This window comes from Somniosus microcephalus, chromosome 30, assembly GCF_052327205.1.
Source record: "Somniosus microcephalus isolate GS21.2 chromosome 30, FLI_Smic_1.0, whole genome shotgun sequence".
Classification (NCBI taxonomy): Eukaryota; Metazoa; Chordata; class Chondrichthyes; order Squaliformes; family Somniosidae; genus Somniosus; species Somniosus microcephalus.
The window spans coordinates 10,769,272-10,789,435 of record NC_141016.1 but is presented as its reverse complement, the minus strand read 5'-3'; the positions used below and the strand labels follow the sequence as shown (position 1 = coordinate 10,789,435).

The window sequence follows — 20,164 nt, the reverse complement described above, 5'->3', positions numbered from 1 at the left end:
CGCACGTGGCGAATGGGTGAGGTACCGGAGCATGCTGGGTGCCTGCGTAATCACACCACGGCAAGGCAAGAGGAAAAGAACATTGTGCGCCTTCAGCACAGGCGGGGACGGAAGCTGCTGAACAGACTTGTGTGTGAGAAGTGCTGGAGTCGCTGGCCCTGCCTAAGGGAGCTGGCTGGTGTTGAGTTTCCTTCTCCGCGTGCTCCGTGACCTCCTCACTAACTCTGCCAGCTTCTATTCTTCACCAGTGACTCAGCCACTTTGGCTCGGCATCAGAAGCCTCCTGTGCACATTTCACGAGGTGCCGTATTTCATTTGCTTTCCTCCTCTTTTCCTCCGCCAACAACGTCATTTAAGGCCAGGAGAGAAGGTTAAGGAAGGAGAGAAGACTTGAGGGGGTGACCTGATGAGAGATCTTCCAAGATTATGAAAGGGTTTGATGGCCACTAATAAATCCAGTAGGGAATTCAGGAGAAACTTATTTACCCAGAGACTGAACTGCACTGTGGAGGAGAGATTTTTTAAGTGGTCAAAAAGTAAATGCATGAAGGGGAATTGACCGCCATCATCCAAGCTCCCACAGGAAGAATGGCCCACTAGCGGGACACATTGGGGAGCTTCTGCCACCCATTGACCGTTGACCCCAAAAGTCAGCAATGCCTGGGGAGGGGAGGGGAGGAAATCATTTTTTTTTTAATTTAAAAAGAAATTTTCCACCCAGAACAGTTTTGCTGTACACACACTCTGCAAGGAATGTGATATCGGCACTAGTCCGTTATATCTCAATGGGCGAATGCAATGTTGGACAGTTTGGGGTTTTTTTCTTATGTTTTCGGATACTAAGGGAATAATTGGAGATAATGCAGGAAGGTGGGTTTGAGGTAGATCAGCCATGATCTTATTGAATGGCGGAGCAGGCTCGAGGGGCCGAATGGCCGACTCCATCTCTTATTTCTTATGTTCTTATTCTGGTCTCTGGCCTGTTCTCTGCTCTTTCCTAGCTTTGATAGTATTTTTTGTGTTTTTATTTGCAGGAATGGACCCACCCATACGATACGTTCAACATGCACTCATTGGAGAACTCCTTGATTGACATCTTACAGAATGAGCAGGAGCCAATCAAAGGTGAGTGTCTCATGGAAATGCACGGCCATCTTTTCTTGTGTACTCCCCACCCTTAGATTGGTTGGACACTTCCTGCGCGGTGACCTCTTGATATGGTTTGCTGAATTAATTTATCTCCATTCATATATATGATATTGCTGAACCCATTTCATTGCAAGAAGATGCAGGGCGCATGCAGTAAGGCTGAAATAAGAGTTGTATCTGGATAGGAAGAAAGAACTTGCATTTATATAGCGACTTTCCCATCCTTGGAGTGCCCCAAAAGCGCTTTACAGCCAGCCAGTAACTTTTGAAGTGTGGTCACTAGTGACGAGCATGGCAAGGTCCTACAATCAGCACATCAAGAAGTTGTGTTTATGACCACGTTTGCAGCTATGGACTTGCTCGAGTGGAGCTGGGACGGGTTGGTGGGGGAGAGGAGGGGGCAGTGAATGGCAGAGAGAAGCAGTACAAACCGGCAGCGTGAAATCTATATTTGCAGATGATACCTTCTGGCTGGAAACTCATCCCATGGTAGCGCTTCAGGCGAGGGTCAGCAGAGCTTTGCCCGTGGGGCTGGGCACAAACTGGGTAGAAAGGAAGAGAAGATCTTGCATTTGTACAGCGCCTTTCACAACCTCAGGACGTCCCAAAGCGCTTGACAGACCTTGAAGCGTTGTAATGTAGGAAATGTGGCAGCCAATTTACACACAGCAAGCTTCCACGAAAAATGATCAAATCATCTGGGTTTTTTTTTTTAAGTGATGTTGATTGAGGGATAAATATTGACCGTGACACTGAGGAGAACTCCCCTGTTCTAATTTGAATAGTGCTGTGGGATCTTTTACATCCACCTGAGAGGGATGGAGAGGGGGGCCTTGGTTTAACGTCTCATCCGAAAAGACTGTGCCGCACTCCCTCAGCACCGCGCTGGAGTGCCAGCCTAGATTTTGTGCTCGAGTCTCTGGAGTGGGGCTTGAACCCCACAACCTTCTGACTCAGAGGGGAGAGTGCTACCCACTGAGCCATGGCTGACACTGTACAAACTTGAGTTCTAATGTAATTAGGATAATCAATGTGACTCACTGACCCCCTCCCCACCTCTTTCAAAATGGAGATGTGATGAAATGACATCTGTTATGAGCATGGTGTCTGCAGGTGCTGGGGTAAAATGGCGCTCAATCGTACCATGTTCTCCCTCCCACCTTTATAACAACTGGGCAATGATTATTTGCCTTCAGAATGTAAACGGACCTGCCTAATGGCTTGTTAGGCGGCTGCACCATGTGGTGCATTACTGAGCCATATGGGACAGGAAGATAGAATGGCAAAGCACAGAAGGAGGCCTTTCGGCCCATCGTGCCTGTGCTAGCTCTTTGAAAGAACAGTCTAGTTATTCCCACTCCCCCCGCTCTTTCCCCGTATCCCTGCATATTTTTCCCCTTCAAGTATTTATCCAATTCCCTTTTGAAAGTTACTATTGAATCTGTTTCCACCGCCCTTTCAGGCAGCGCATTCCAGATCATCATAACTCGCTGTGTTTATAAAAAATAAAATAAAAATTTCTCCTCATCTTCCCCCTGGTTCTTTTGCCAATTACCTTCAACCTGTGTCCTCTGGTTACCGACCCAGAGGCAGAGAGTTATACCGCACAGAAAGAGGCCCTTCGGCCCATCGTGTCCGCACCGGCCATCAAGCCCCGTCTATTCTAATCCTATTTTCCAGCACTTGGTCCATAGCCTTGTATGCTATGGTGTTTCAAGTGCTCATCTAAATGCTTCTTGAATGTTGTGGGTTCCTGCCTCTACCACCCTTTCAGGCAGTGAGTTCCAGATTCCAACCACCATCTGGGTGAAAAAGTTTTTCCTCAAATCCCCTCTAAACCTCCTGCCCCTTACCTTGAAACTATGCCCCCTGGTTATTGACCCCTCTACTAAGGGGAAAGTTCGTTTCTATCTACCCTATCTATGCCCCTCATAATTTTGTACACCTCAATCAGCCTTCTCTGCTCTAAGGAAAACAACCTTCTACCACTAGGAACAGTTTCTCCTTATTTACTCTTATCAAAACCCTTCATGGTTTTGAACACCTCTATTAAATACCCCCCTTAACCTTCTCTGCTCTAAGGAGAACAACCCCAGCTTCTCCAGACTCTCCACATAACTGAATCCCTGGTACCATTCCAGTAGATTGCCTCTAAAGAGAGTTTAAAAAAAAAAAGCCTGAAGGCTTTGGCCTAGAAATTCAGTGGGCTGCACCACCAGTTAGCGCCTAAAGAGGGCACTCAGTGGCTGTAGCGCCACTAGCCGCGCCTCCCGCGATATTTATCGGGGGCGCTAATGGCGGCGTTAGCCTGTAGCGCTGCGCCGCCACCGATGACGTCATCGGTGTGCACAGTGCCCCGCTACCGCCCTGATCGCCATATTTGTTTGCGTCAGCCTCCGCTACTCTGGCCGCAAATCGCGCCCGGTTCACGGGGCCTTCCTGTGGTGGGAGTGGCGCAAATTAAGGTGGAGGTGTGGGGCGGCCACCTGGCAGCACCGCCGTCACCGGCCTCCTGATCTCCCCCTGCGGCAGTGCCGGCTGTTTTCCGAGAGCCCGGCACTTCTGCTCGGTGCTGGGCTCTTTTGCCGGCACTCGCGATCAGAGATCGTGCTGCAGCAGGCCCCTCCCCCTTAAGAATGGGAGGAAGGCCTGCAGTACCGCAGCGCGCCGTGCCGCAGCGTGTGGCGCTGCGGCACGTTGCGCTGCGATATTCAGTTTCAGCGCCCTAAGAGGGAAGCGGAGCGCCTCGAGCAGCGCCCTGTGTCCCTCTTGGGGCGCACAAGATGAATTTCCGGCGGTCGCAACTGCTCCGATCGCAGCGGTAATTCCGGCGCCCAGGCGAGCTTGGCGCCCCGTTTGGGCCTCCGCCGAATTTTTAGCCCTTTGTGTCTTAATGCGAGGAGCATTCGTAATAAGGTGGATGAATTAGCTGCGCAAATAGAGGTAAACGAATATGATTTGATTGGGATTACAGAAACATGGCTCCAGGGTGGCCAAGGCTGGGAACTCAACATCCAGGGGTATTCAATATTCAGGAAAGATAGGCAAAAAGGAAAGGGAGGTGGGGTAGCAGCATTGCTGGTTAAAGAAGGGATTAACATAATTGTAATGAAGGATATTAGCTCTGATGTGGAATCTGTATGGGTAGAACTGAGAAATACCAAGGGGCAGAAAACATTAGTGGGAGTGGTATATAGACATCCAAACAGTAATGCGGAGGTTGGGGACGGCATTAAAAGGGAAATTAGAGAAACGTGCAATAAGGGCACAGCAGTTATCATGGGTGACTTTAATCTACATATAGATTGGGCTAACCAAATTAGTAATAATACTGTGGAGGAGGAATTCCTGGAGTGTTTACGGGATGGTTTCCTGGACCAATATGTCGAGGAACCAACCAGAGATCAGGCCATCTTAGACTGGGTATTATGTAACGAGAAAGGATTAATTAGCAATCTTGTTGTACGAGGCCCCTTGGGTCGGAGCGATCATAATATGATCGAATTCTTCATTAAGATGGAGAATGAAGTAGTCGAATCAGAGACTAGGGTCCTAAATTTAAATAAAGGAAACTACGATGGTCTGAGGCGCGAGTTGGGTAGGATTGATTGGGGAATGTCACTCAAAGGGTTGACGGATAGGCAATGGCAAACATTCAAAGACCGAATGGATGAGCTACAGAAATTGTTCATCCCAGTTTGGCATAAAAATAAAACAAAAAGGCTGACTCAACCGTGGGTAACAAGGGAAATTAGGGATAGCATAAGATCCAAGGAGAGGACATATAAATTGGCCAGAAAAAGCAGTACACCTGAGGATTGGGAGCAGTTTAGGATTCGACAAAGAGGACAATGGGATTAATTAAGAAAGGGAAAATAGAATATGAGAGTAAGCTTGCAGGGAACATAAAAACTGACTGTAAAAGCTTTTATAGATATGTGAAGAGAAAAAGATTGGTGAAGTCAAGCATAGGTCCCTTGCAGTCAGAATCAGGGGAATTTATAATGGGGAACAAAGAAATGGCAGACCAATTAAATACATATTTTGGTTCTGTCTTCACAAAGGAGGACACAAATAACCTCCCAGAGATGTCGGGGAACATAGGGTCTGATGAAAGGGAGGAACTGAAAGAAATCAGTATTTGTAGGGAAATGGTGTTAGGGAAATTGATGGGATTGAAGGCCGATAAATCCCCAGGGCCTGATGATCTACATCCTAGGGTACTTGAGGAAGTGGCCCTAGAAATAGTTGATGCTTTGCTGATCATCTTCCAGCATTCGATGGAATCTGGAACAGTACCCATGGATTGGAGGGTAGCTAATGTTACCCCACTATTCAAAAAAAGGTGGTAGAGAGAAAACGGGAAATTACAGATCGGTAAGCCTGACGTCGGTAGTGGGGAAAATGCTAGAGTCCATTATAAAAGATGTAATAGCAGAGCACTTGGAAAACAGTGACAGGATCGGACAAAGTCAACATGGATTTACAAAAGGTAAATCGTGCTTGACTAATCTACTGGAATTTTTTACGGATGTAACTGGTAAAATAGATAAGGGAGAACCAGTGGATGTGGTGTATTTGGACTTTCAGAAGGCTTTTGATAAGGTCCCGCATAAGAGATTAGCGTGTAAAGTTAAGGCACATGGGATTGGGGGCAAGGTATTGACTTGGATAGAGAACTGGTTGGCAGACAGGAAGCAAAGAGTTGGAATAAATGGGTCTTTTTCCGAGTGGCAAGCAGTGACTAGTGGGGTACCGCAGGGATCGGTCCTTGGGCCCCAGCTATTCACAATATATAATGATCTAGACAAGGGAACTAGATGTAATATCTCCAAATTTGCAGACGACACAAAGCTGGGTGGGCGTGTGTGCTGTGAGGAGGATGCCGAGAAACTCCAGGATGATTTGGACAGGTTGGGTGATTGGGCAAAAGCATGGCAGATGCAATATAACGTGGATAAATGCGAGGTTATCCACTTTGGTGGCAAAAACAGGAAGGCAGCTTATTATCTGAATGGCAATAGATTGGGAGAAGGGGAAGTGCAATGAGACCTGGGTGTCCATGCGCACCAGTCGCTGAAGGTAAGCATGCAGGTGCAGCAGGTGGTTAAGAAGGCAAATGGCATGTTGGCCTTCGTAGCGAGAGGGTTTGAGTACAGGAACAAGGATGTCTTGCTGCAGTTGTACAGGGCCTTGGTGAGACCACATCTTGAGTACTGTGTGCAGTTTTGGTCGCCTTATCTGAGGAAGGATGTTCTTGCCATGGAAGGAGTTCAGCGAAGATTCACCAGAGATGAATTGTGAGATTGTGTCGATTGGGCTTGTACTCGCTGGAGTTTAGAAGAATTGAAACTTATAAAATTCTGAGGGACTGGACAGACTAGATGCAGGAAGGATGTTCCCGATGGTCGGGGAGTTGCAGTCTAAGGATAAGGGGTAGGCCATTTAGGACAGAAATGAGGAGGAATTTCTTCACCCAGAGAGTGGTGAACCTGTGGAATTCTCTACCACAGAAGGCAGTAGAGGCCAATACAAGAAATATATTCAAGAAGGAGTTGGATATATTTCTTAAGGCTAAAGGGATCAAGGGGTATGGGGAGAAAGCAGGGACCGGGTACTGAACTTGGATGATCAGCCATGATCGCATTGAATGGCGGAGCAGGCTCGAGGGGCCGAATGGCCTACTCCTGCTCCTATCTTCTATGTTCCTCTGCACCCTCTCTAAGGCTTTAGAATCATAGAAACTTACAGCACAGAAGGAGGCCATTAGGCCCCTCGTGCCCATGCTGTAAGAGCTTGTGTCCCTCGTCTGTGCCGAGTTCACCAGTCTCCGCCTGGGTGTCAGTTGACCCAGAACCTGCCTCTGGGCTGACAACAGGAGAGAAAGCCAGGGTTGCTGCTCCTGATCACTGTCCAGCCACCCCTACTGCAAAGTGCACACGTGGGTGGAATCCGACCCCTGGTACGACAACTCAACGACACGCGTGACGAATAGGTAATTATGGTGAGGTAGCTGAAGCCCATGGACCTGTACCCGAGCAGGAGTCTGCACCTTCAGAAGAGAAGAATATTCAGGAAGACTAGCGGGCTACTTTCAAAAGAGACTTGGGGGTGGGGGGGGTGGGGTCCAGGCACATAGATCATTAAAATGTCATGAACAGGTACAGAAAATAAATCTAAAAGGCTAATCTAAAAGGCCTTTATATCGAGAGGATTAGAATACAAGGAGGTAGAAGTTCTGCTGCAGCTATACAAAGCCCTGGTTAGACCACACCTGGAGCACTGGGAGCAGTTCTGGGCACCACACCTTAGGAAGGATATACTGGCCTTGGAGGGAGTGCAGCGTAGGTTTACCAGAATGATACCCGGACTCCAAGGGTTAAGTTACGAGGAGAGATTACACAAACTAGGGTTGTGTTGCCTAGAATTTAGAAGGTTAAGGGGTGATTTGATTGAAGTTTTCAAGATATTAAGGGGAACAGATAGGGTAGATGGAGAGCAATTGGGGGGGATAGTCAATACTGAGGAGGACTGCAACAAATTACAGGAGGACATTAATAAACTTGCTGATTGGGTATATAATTGGCAAATGAAGTTCAACACAGATAAATGTGAGATATTACATTTTGGTAGGAAGAATAGGGAGGTCACTTATTACTTGGAGGGAGCGAGTCTGGGTGGGGTAGAGGAACAAAGGGCTCTCGGAGTACAAATACACAAATCACTCAAAGTTGCGACACAGGTTAGCAAGGCCATAAAAAAGGCAAACCATGGACCATGTACAGCAGGCACCTCAAAGCTCTGGAGAGGTACCACCAACGCTGCCTCCGCAAGATCCTGCAAATCCATTGGCAGGATAGGCGCACCAACGTCCGTGTTCTTGCTCAGGCCAACATCCCCAGCATCGAAGCTTTGACCACGCTCGATCAGCTCCGATGGACGGGTCACATTGTCCGCATGCCCGATACGAGACTCCCAAAACAAGCGCTCTACTCGGAGCTCCGGCACGGCAAGAGAGCCCCAGGTGGGCAGAGGAAACGCTTCAAGGACACCCTCAAAGCCTCCTTGAAAAAGTGCAACATCCCCACCGACACCTGGGAATCCCTGGCCCGAGACCGCACAAAGTGGAGGAGAAGCATCCGGGAAGGCGCTGAACACCTCGAGTCTCTTTGCCGGGAGCAAGCGGAAGCCAAGCGCAAGCAGCGCAAAGAGCGCACGTCAATCCAAGCACCCCGCCCACCCGCCCCTTCAACCACCGTCTGCCTCACCTGTGACAGAGACTGTAGGTCCCGCATTGGACTCATCAGTCATCTGAGAACTCATTTTTAATGTGGAAGCAAGTCATCCTCGGTTCCGAGGGACTGCCTAAGAGAGAGAGAGAGAGAGGAGGGTGCGAGTCTGGGTGAGGAAAGAGGAACAAAGGGATCTAGAAGTGTAAATACACAAATCACTAATAGTTGCAACACAGGTTAGCAAGGCCATTAAAAAAAGCAAACCAAGCACTAGGGTTTATTTCTAGAGGTATAGAATTGAAAAGTAGGGAAGTTATACTAAAGCTGCATCGAACCTTGGTTAGACCACACTTGGAGTACTGCGTACAGTTCTGGTCACCATATTGTAGAAAGGATATAGAGGCACTGGAGAGGGTGCAGAGAAGATTTACAAGGATGATACCAGAAATGCGAGGGTACACCTATCAGGAAAGGATGAACAGGCTGGGTCGCTTTTCTCTTGAGAAAAGAGGCTGAGGGGTGACCTAATACAGACCTTTAAAATGATAGGTTTTGATAGAATGGACACGGAGAGAGTGTTTCCACTTGTGGGGTAGAGCAAAACTAGAGGCCATCAATATAAGATAGTCACCAAGAAATCCAATAGGGAATTCAGGAGAAACTTCTTTACCCAGAGAGTGGTGAGAATGTGGAACTCGCTACCACAGGGAGTGGTTGAAGTGAGTAGTATCGATGCATTTAAGGGGAGTCTGGACAAGCATATGAGGGAGAAGGGAATAGAGGGTTACGCTGATAGAGTTAGATGAGGAAAGATGGGAGGAGGCTCGAGTGGAGCATAAACGCCGGCATGGACTGGTTGGGCCGAATGGCCTGTTTCTGTGCCGTATGTCCCATGTAATCCTATGTAATGTAAACAATGTAAGCTGGTTGGAGAGTCTCCGACTAGGGGGCACAGCCTAAAAATTAGAGCCAGACCTTTCAGGAGTGAAATTCGGAAACACTTCTACAAGGGTGGTAGAAGTTTGGAACACTCTTCCGCAAAGGGCAATTGATGCTAGATCAATTGTTAATTTAAAATCTGAGATTGATAGACTTTTGTTAACTAAAGGTATTAAGGGATATGGGCCAAAGGTGGGTATATGGAGTTCGGTCGCAGATCAGCCATGATCGGGTGCAGAGCATTCTGAAGGGGGAGGGGGATCAGCCAGTTGTCGTGGTACATGTCGGTACCAACGATGTAGGTAAAAAGAGGGAGGAGGTCCTACAAGCTGAATTTAGGGAGTTAGGAGCTAAATTGAAAAGTAGGACCTCAAAGGTAGTAATCTCTGGATTGCTACCAGTGCCACGAGCTAATAAGTTTAGAGAGAGTAAGATAGATAAGCTAAATACGTGGCTTGAGCAGTGGTGCAAGGGAGAGGGATTTAAATTCTTGAGGCATTGGAACCAGTTCTTGGGGAGGAGTGACCTGTACCAAGGGGACGGTCTACACCTGAACTGTGAGGGAGCCGATGTCCTCGGGGTAATATTTTCTAGGGCGGTTCGGGAGGATTTAAACTAATTTGGCAGGGGGATGGGAACCTAGGTAGTGGAAAAGAGGGAAGTCATATGAAGTCGGAAATAGATGGTAGAAAGGTGAGAAGCAATAAGCAAAGGAGAGAAACACAAAGGGCCAAACTAATTCATAATGAGAGTGTGAAAAAAGCAAGCCTGAAGGCTTTGTATCTTAATGCTAGAAGCATTAGGAACAAGGTGGATGAATTAGTTGTGGAAATAGAGGTAAACAAGTATGATTTGATTGGGATTACAGAAACGTGGCTGCAGGGTGGGCAAGGCTGGGAACTTAACATCCAGGGATATACAATATTTAGGAAGGATCGGCAAAAAGGTAGGGGAGGTGGGGTAGCATTGCTGGTAAAGAGGGGATTAATGCAATGGAAAGGAAGGATATTAACTCGGATGAAACGGAATCTGTATGGGTAGAAATGAGAAATAGCAAGGGGAGGAAAACGTTAGTGGGTGTGATATATAGGCCTCCAAATAGTAATATGGAGGTGAGGGAAGGCATAAAAAGGGAAATTAGAGAAGCGTGCGATAAGAGCACAGCTGTCATCATGGGTGACTTTAATTTACATATTGATTGGACTACCCAAACTAGTAAAAATTCTGAGGAGGAGGAATTCCTGGAATGTTTTCGGGACGGTTATCTGGACCAATATGTCGAGGAGCCGACTCGAGATCAGGCCATTTTAGACTGGGTATTGTGCAATGAGAAGGGACTTATCAGCAATCTTCTTGTACGAGGCCCCTTGGGTCAGAGCGATCATAATATGATCGAGCTCTCAGTCGAGATGGAGAGTGAGGAAATTGAATCAGAGGCTAAGGTCCAGAACTTAAATAAAGGGAATTACGAGGGTATGAGACGGGAATTGGGTAAGATTGATTGGGTGGTGTTTCTGGGGGGATTGACAGTGGATAGACAATGGCAAGCATTCAAAGATAGAATGGAAGAATTCCAGAACATGTTTATACCAGTTTGGCACAAAAATAAACCTAAAAAGGTGACTCAACCGTGGATAACGAGGGAAATTAGGGACAGCATAAAATCAAAAAAAAGGGCATATCAACTGGCAAAAAAAAGCACCAGACCGGAAGATTGGGGGCAGTACAAGATACAGCAAAAGAGGACAAAGGGATTAATCAGGAAGGGGAAAATAGAATACGAAAGTAAACTTGCAGCAAACATAAAGACAGACTGCAAAAGCTTTTATCGGTATATCAGGAGGAAAAGACTGGTAAAATCCCAAGTCGGTCCCTTGCAGTCCGATTCGGGAGAATATATAATGGAGAATAAGGAAATGGCAGACCAATTAAACTCATACTTTGGTTCTGTATTCACAAAGGAGGACACAAATAACCTCCCAGGAATATCGGCAAACATAGGGACTAATGAGAGGGAGGAGCTGACAGAAATTAGTATCTCTAGGGATATGGTGCTGGGTAAGTTGAGGGGACTGAAGGCCGACAAATCCCCGGGGCCTGATAAACTACATCCTAGGGTACTTAAGGAGGTGGCCCTGGAGATAGCAGATGCTCTAAGGATCATCTTCCGGAACTCCATTGACTCGGGAACAGTACCCGTGGATTGGAGGGTAGCTAATGTTACCCCAATATTTAAAAAGGGGGGTAGAGAGAAAGCAGGGAATTATAGACCAGTAAGCCTTACATCGGTTGTGGGCAGAATGCTAGAGTCCATTATTAAGGATAAAATAGCGGAGCACTTGACAAATGGGGAAAGGATCGGACAGAGTCAACATGGATTTACAAAGGGTAAATCGTGTTTGACTAATCTGCTGGAATTTTTTGAGGAAGTAACTGGTAAAATAGATGGGGGAGAGCCAGTGGATGTGGTGTACCTTGACTTCCAGAAAGCCTTCGATAAGGTTCCACACAAAAGATTATCATGCAAAATTAAGGCTCATGGGATTGGGGGCAAAGTATTAACGTGGATAGAGAACTGGCTGGCGGATAGAAAACAGAGAGTTGGAATAAATGGCTCGTTTTCGGAGTGGCAGGCAGTGACCAGCGGGGTGCCGCAAGGATCTGTCCTGGGACCCCAGCTGTTCACAATATATATAAATGATCTGGATCAGGGAATTGGATGCAATATTTCCAAATTCGCTGACGACACTAAACTAGGAGGAGGGGTGGGCTCTGATGAGGATGTCAGGAGGCTACAGTGCGATTTGGACAGGTTGGGGGAATGGGCGGATACGTGGCAGATGCACTATAATGTGGATAAATGCGAGGTTATCCACTTTGGGGGTAAAAACAGGAGGGTAGATTATTATCTAAATGGCAATAGATTGGGAGATGGGGAAGTGCAGAGGGACCTGGGTGTTCTTGTGCACCAGTCACTGAAGGAGAGCATGCAGGTGCAACAGGCGATTAAGAAGGCAAATGGTATGTTGGCCTTCATATCAAGGGGGTTCGAGTATAGGAATAGGGATACCTTACTACAGCTGTACAAGGTGCTGGTGAGACCGCATCTGGAGTATTGTGTACAGTTTTGGTCGCCCCATCTGCGGAAGGATGTTCTTGCCATGGAAAGAGTGCAACGGCGATTCACCAGGCTGATACCTGGAATGGCGGGAAAGACCTACGAAGAGAGATTAAATAGTTTGGGCTTGTACTCACTGGAGTTTAGAAGATTGAGAGGGGATCTCATCGAAACATATAAAATTATGGCAGGCCTGGACAGGCTGAATTCAGAGAGAATGTTTCCAATGGCCGGGGAGCACAGAACCAGGGGCCACAGTCTAAAAATAGCGGGCAAATCATTTAAAACAGAGATGAGGAAGAATTTCTTCACTCAAAGAGTGGTGAGCCTGTGGAATTCCCTGCCACAGAGGGCTGCGAAGGCTAATTCAATAAATATTTTCAAGAGAGAATTGGATATATTTCTGAAGGCTAAGGGGATTAAGGGTTACGGAGAAAAGGCGGGGACGGGGTACTGAACTGGTAAGATCAGCTATGATCTCAGACGAAGATCAGCCATGATCTCATTGAATGGCGGAGCAGGCTCGAAGGGCCGAATGGCCTACTCCTGTTCCTATCTCTATGTTTCTATGTTTTATCTCATTGAATGGCGGAACAGGCTCGAGGGCCTACTTCTGTTCCTATAAAATGTTACCACGTTACTCGATTCTGGGGTGTGGGGTAGTGGAATTAGGTTTGGATTGATCTGGTAAAGAGATGTTACTAACGCGATCAATCAAATGGCATCTCTTTTGTGATGTAAAGTCTGTTCGTACAGAACCATTGAACTGCGGAACATCAGCTGCCCACTGAGCGATCAGGACAGCTGGTGTCTGTTGATGTAGAGAACAGTGCGTTAGTGTCAGAGAGCCGACCGTTTTGCAGAGTTGCTAGGGGAGATTACTGTGCCGGGTGTTTCTCCATCTTCCTCGCTTCCTGCATTCAACGCTTCATGAACTCTGGCTTGTTAGAGGAGGCCGGAGGCAGCTACTCTGTGTACATCCTTCCCTCGAGGGCTGGTGGTGAAGTGTTCACCCAGTTAGATCACAAATAGGGACAGGATGGGTGTGGGCAGTGTTCCAGATTCCTGATGGCTGCTCTCAACCTGCCAGTAACAGCTGTTTGACAACACACAGCACACAAACAAGGAAGGGATCAGCCTTTTGCTTCCCTCTGCAGTATATGTACATTTTTTTTTGTACGTGCAACCCTTTTGTTGTTTGATGACCAGAATTGAACGCCACGCTCCAAGAGTGGTCTGACCCAGTACGTTATAGAAACATAGAAGATAGGAGCAGGAGTAGGCCATTCAGCCCCTCGAGCCTGCTCCGCCATTCAATGCGATCATGGCTGATCATCCAAATTCAGTACCCTGTCCCTGCTTTCTTCCCATATCCCTTGATCTCCTTAGCCTTAAGAAATATATCTAACTCCTTCTTGAATATATTTAATGAATTGGCCTCAACTGCCCTCTGTGGTAGAGAATTCCAGGTAGTACTCTTTCAGGTAGTGCATTACAGATCTTCACAACCCTCTGTGTGAAGAAATTTCTCCTCATTTCCCCTCTGGTTATTTTAAATCTATGACCTCGGGCTACCAACGCACTTACCAGTGGAAACCGTTTCTCCTTACTTACTCCATATCAAAACTCCTCATGATTTTGAACACCGCTATTAAATCTCCCCTTAACCTTCTCTGCTCGAAGGAGAACAACCCCAGCTTCCCCAATCTGTCCACGTAACTGGAATCCCTCATCCCTCGTATCATCCTGGTAAACCTCCTCTGTACCCTCTCCCAGCAACAGCAAATTGCATTTATGTTACGCCTTTAACATAGTAAATTGACCCACGGCACTACACAGGAGCATTATCAAACAGAATTCGACAGCGAGCCACGTATGGAGATATTGGGGCAGATGACCAAAAGCTTGGTCAAAGTGGTAGGTTTTAAGGAGCATCTTAAAGGAGCAGAGATGGGTGGAGAGGTTTAGGGAGGGAATTCCAGAGCTTGGGGCCCAGGCAGCTGAAGGCACGGCCACCAACGGTGGAGCGATTCAAATCGGGGGATGCATAAGAGGCCACAATTAGAGGGGCGCAGAGATCGGGTGGGGTGGGGGGAGGCGATGGGGAATTGTGGGGCTGGAGGAGATTACAGAGATAGGGAGGGGGTGAGGCCATGGAGGGATTTGAAAACAAGGATGAGAATTTTAACATCAAGGCGCTGCCGGACCGGGAGCCAATGTAGGTTGGCACAAGGGCAAGGACCAAGTCAGCCGTCAATTTGTAGAAACGTATTGAGGGCCTTTCAGGCTGCATGTTGTCTCGCTTCCTTCCACCCCATGTTTTTAACTTCACGTTGAATATTAAATGAAGTTAACAGCCACCCATCTCTCTCACTCCGCAGGTCGATCGGCTCTCTTCCCTGTCGAAGATGGCTTCCTTGACAACAGCCAGGGCGATCAGTCTTTATCTTCAGGCATGAACTCCCCGGCTCTCAGTCAGAACGGGAAACCAGGAGAGCGATATTCCCGAAAGGTTTTCGTTGGCGGTTTGCCTCCTGACATTGACGAAGGTGAGCTAGTGGTTCTGACTCGTGGAACACGTGCTTCCTCCTTTTTTATTTTTTAGGAGGTGTCCGGAGGATAGACAGTGAGGTGTAAATTTATATCTTGTGGGAGTGTCTGCCCGGTTCTCTCGCTCTCTGTTCCAGAGGTGGCCAACTCTCTGCGAAAAGAAGTGCCTCCTAACAACTAACCTAGTTAGAAACATAGAAGATAGGAGCAGGAGTCGGCCATTCGGCCCCTCGAGCCTGCTCCGCCATTTAATGAGATCATGGCTGATCATCCAAATTCAGTACCCTGTCCCTGCTTTCTCCCCATATCCCTTGATCCCCTTAGCCTCAAGAAATATATCCAACTCCTTCTTGAATATATTTAATGAATTGGCCTCACCTGCCTTCTGTGGTAGAGAATTCCACAGGTTCACCACTCTCTGGGTGAAGAAATTCCTCCTCATCTCAGTCCTAAATGGCTTACCCCTTATCCTTAGACTGTGACCCCTGGTTCTGGACTCCCCGGCCATCGGGAACATCCTTCCTGCATCTAGTCTGCCTAGTCCTGTTAGAATTTTATAAGTTTCAATGAGATCCCCTCTCATTCTTCTAAACTCCAGCGAGTATAAGCCTAATCGACCCAATCTCTCCTCATACATCATTCCTGCCATCCCAGGTATCAGTCTGGTGAATCTTCGCTGCACTCTCTCCATGGCAAGAACATCCCTCCTCAGATAAGGATAGTTCTATGCTTGCATACCTTATTCTCATGTCCCTGGTCCACCCTAGGTTATCCTGGTAACTAAAGGCCTTTAAACCAGGTATCAATCTAGTGCCTCTCCCACGAACCTTTTCCAAGGCCTTCACATCACCCACCATGCGAGGGGAACTAAAACTCTACACTGTACTCTAGACGAGGCCTGCTCAAGGCCTTGGGCAGAGACAGAGTTTGGCATTTAGTCCACCCCACAATATTGTGTCATCCACCAACAGTGATGCCTTCGTTCAGATGGTTGAAGAGCGACGGCCCCAACACCGATCCCTGCGGGACTCCGCTGGCGACCGGTTCCCCACGCAGAACCAGAACCGCCAATAACTGCCTTTGGTCTACCAGAGTGCAACCAATCCAAAAATCTTTTTTTTTTTTTTAATTCGTTCATGGGATGAGGGCGTCGCTGGCACGGTCAGCATTTATTGCGCATCCCTAATTGCCCGTGAGGAGGTGGTGGTGAGCCGCTATTTCAGAGGGGCAGGTAAGAGTCAACCACATTGCTGTGGGTCTGGAGTCACATATCGGCCAGACCAGGTAAGGACGGTAGATTTCCTTCCCTAAAGGACATTAGTGAACCAGATGGGTTTTTACAACAATCCGATAGTTTCATGGTCACCATTACCGATACTAGCTTTTTTTATTCCAGATTTATTTAATTTAATTGAATTTAAATTCCCCAGCTGCCGTGGTGGGATTTGAACTCGCGTCTCCGGATCATTAGTCCAGGCCTGTGGATTACCAGTCCAGTAACATAACCACTCTGCTACCGTACCTACTAATCCCACAGGACTCCATCTTAGTTCAGAGCCTGCTGTGTGGCACAATGTCAAAAGGGCATTTTGAAAATTAAGATACATGTCAATCGGGATAACTACGTCCACCAACCTAGTGACTCCTTCCACAAAATTCAACCCTACTAATGAGATAGGACCAACTTTTCCTGCTGTGGTTCCCTACTGATCCCTTTTCTGTTGAGGTACAATGATCCCTTCTAGCATCTTGCTTATAACTAGAGTCAAACTAATGGGCCTATAACCTTTTCCAGATCTGACTCACTGACTTTTTTTATTATTCACACTGCCTGGGCTTCTCTCCAGTCTGTGGGCACAATCCCAGACTCCATGAGCTGTTAAATACAGGAGCGAGGGGGTCGCAGAGTACAGGCCGCATTTCTTCGAGCACCCTCGGCTGAATGCTGTCTGCTACCCCGATTGAATCTTACTGTGTACATAAAAGATTAAAAAATTGAGTGCACAGCTGAAAAAACGAACCAGTATGTCCATCGACTCACTACCAGGAAGACCGCAGGAAACCTTACATATGTGCGGTTGACTTACATAGAATTGCACAGAATATACAGCACAGAAACAGGCCATTCGGCCCAACCAGTCCATGCCGGCGTTTATGCTCCACTCGAGCCTCCTCCCGTCTTTCCTCACCTAACTCTATCAGCGTAACCCTCTGTTCCCTTCTCCCTCATGTGCTTCTCTATCCTCCCCTTAAATGCATCTATACTATTCACTTCAACCACTCCCTGTGGTAGCGAGTTCCACATTCTCACCACTCTCTCTGGGTAAAGAAGTTTCTTCTGAATTCCCTGTTTTGGGATGTGTGTCTATTTCTCGTGTGCTGTTACTCCTGTGTTTTGGTAGAATCGTAGGAACAGGAGGAGGCCATTCAGCCCCTCGGCCCTGTCCCGCCATTCAATGAGATCATGGCTGATCTATGACTTAACGCCATATACCCGCCTTTGCCCATATCCCTTAACACCTTTGGTTAACAAAAATCCATCACTCGCAGACTAAAATTATTAATTGAGGTAGCATCCACTTTTTGTGGGAGTGTGTTCCACACTTCTACCATCCTTTGTGTGAAGAAGTGTTTCCAAACTTCTCTCCTGAATGGCCTGGCTCTGATTTTAAGGTCATGTCCCCTTGTCCTGGGCTCCCCTCACCAGCGGGAAAAAGTTTCTAGTAATATAGGAACAGGAGGAGGCCATTCAGCCCCTCAAGCCTGTTCCGCCATTCAATGAGATTATGGCTGATCTGTGACCTAACTCCATATACCCGCCTTTGCCCCAAATCCCTTAATACCTTTGGTTAACAAATGTCTATCAATCTTAGATTTAGAATTAACAATTGATCTAGCATCAGTTGCCATTTGTTCCAAACTTCTACCACCCTTTGTGTGCCCTAGCAAGAGCCAGTGCCTTCAGTAAAGGAGCGGAGATGAACGGGTAAATATATCTGATATTCTTCCCTTTTATATCTGTTTAGATGAGATAATCGCCACCTTCTGCTGTTTCGGGCAGCTGATGGTTGACTGGCCTCACAAGTCAGGGAGCAAGTCCTACTTTCCACCCAAAGGTGAGCAATTGTATTCAACGGAATTAGTGTTGGCATGATGTATGAACTGTATATTTATCTGGTTTTTTTTTTTAAAAAGAGCTTGTGGCCTAATGGGTTGGTAAGTTAGAGAACTGCCCGATGAGGTACTGAGCCATGAAGACTAGGAAAGGTTAGGTCCCTGGTCACTGCTGGGTTTGTGGATCTCTGTTGGTGGGGGGAGGGGGGGGGGGGAATGAATTGGCCTGAGCACCTTGGACTAAGTTGGGCAAAAATCAGGTGGAGTTCTCGCGCCTCATCTCTGTCCAGGTGTCTCCAGTCATCTCTGTCCAGGTGTCTCCATAGCAACAGGAGTAGGCCTGAAGCCTACTCCGAAATTCAGTCAGATCATAGCTGATCTGTATCTCAACTTTATTTATCTGCCTTCGCTCCATATCACTTGATGCTCTTACCCAACAAAACTCTTAATTTTCATCTTGAAAATTTCAGTTAATCCACCCAACATCCGTAGCCTTTGGGGCAGAAAATTCCACACTTCCACTACCCTTTGTGTGGAAAAGTACTTTGTGATTCGACTCCTAAGTGGCCTAGCTCTAATTTTAAGATTATGCCTCCTTGTTCTGGATTCCCCACAAAAGGAAATAGTTTCTCTCTATCTACCCTATTGAATCTATCATTTTCAACACCTTCAAAGTTCCATTCTTATCTATCCAGTCAAAGCCAGAATCACCTGCAATGACTTCTCATCCCGCTCCCGCAGAGTTACCTCTGGTGTCCCCCAAGGATCTATCCTTTGCCCCCTCCTATATCTCATCTACATGCTGCCCCTCGGAGACATCATCTGAAAACACATCAGGTGCATGTAACAAGGGCAATACGGTAATCATGGGGGACTTTAATCTACATATTGACTGGGCAAATCAAATTACCACAAATGGTGTGGAGGATGAATTCTTGGAATGCATGCGAGATGGTTTCCAGGATCAGTATGTGGAGGAACCAACCAGGGAACAGGTTATTCTGGATCTGGTACTGTGTAATGAGAAAGGGCTAATCAATGATCTTGTGGTAAAGGGGCCTTTAGGGACAGGTGACCATAATATGATTGAATTTTATATTAAGTTTGAGAGTGATGTAGTCCAATCTGAAACTAAGGTCTTCAATCTAAACAAAGGAAACTACAAGGGTATGAGGGACAAGTTGGCCATGGTAGATTGGAAGACTACACTAAAAGGTATGAAGGTGGACATAACAATGGCTAACATTCAAGGAAATAAAGCATAATTTGCAACAAACATATATTCCTCTAGGGCATAAAAACCCAAAAGGAAAAGTGATCCAACCATGGCTAACAAAAGAAATTAAAGTTAGTATTAAGTCAAAGGTGGAAGCTTATAAAGTTGCCAGAAAAAGCGGTCAGCCTGAGGATTGGGATCTTTTTAGAAATCAGCAAAGGGGGACCAAGAAATTGATAAAGGGAAAATGGAATATAAGCACAAACTAGTGAAAAATATAAACACGGATTGTAAAATCTTCTATAGGTATGTGAAAAGGAAAAGACTGGCGAAGGTAAATGTAGGTCCTTTACAGTCAGAGACAGGAGAATTTATAATGGGGAATGAGGAAATGGCTGATAAATTAAATAAATACTTTGTTTCTGTCTTCATGGAGGAAGACACAAAAAACCTCCCAGAAATACGAGAAAACCAAGGCTGTGGCGAGAATGAGGAACTTAAAGAAATTATTATTAGTAAAAAAACAGTACTAGCAAAATTAATGGGACTAAAAGTCAATAAATCCCAAGAACCGGATGACCTACATCCTAGGGTTTTGAAAGAGGTGGCCGTTGGGATACTGGACGCATTGATTGTCATCTTCCAAAATTCTATAGATTCTGGAATGGTTCCTGCAGATTGGAGGATAACAAATGTAACCCCGCTATTTAAGAAAGGAGGGAAGAGAGAAAATGGGGAACTACAGACCTGTTAGCCTCACATCAGTAGTTGGGAAAATGCTGGAATCTATTACAAATGATGCAATAACTGGGCACTTAGAAACTAACAGTAAGATTGGGCAGAGTC

General features: G+C 46.6%; 1 protein-coding gene across 4 annotated transcripts in view; it reads left to right on the top strand.

Annotated features, from left to right (window-relative positions):
* LOC147097916 (cytoplasmic polyadenylation element-binding protein 3-like) overlaps positions 1 to 20,164 on the top strand; it is a 66,980-nt gene that overhangs the window by 20,133 nt on the left and 26,683 nt on the right. For 2 of the 4 annotated variants that reach the window (XM_085970985.1, XM_085970984.1), the window contains exons 3-5: positions 1,035 to 1,125; positions 14,820 to 14,987; positions 18,015 to 18,104. In XM_085970985.1, coding sequence (XP_085827111.1) covers positions 1,035 to 1,125; positions 14,820 to 14,987; positions 18,015 to 18,104 — 349 coding nt within the window. Of the gene's footprint in view, positions 1 to 332; positions 459 to 1,034; positions 1,126 to 14,819; positions 14,988 to 18,014; positions 18,105 to 20,164 lie in introns of those variants that run through there. The other 2 variants (XM_085970986.1, XM_085970987.1) reach the window with 2 other exon arrangements.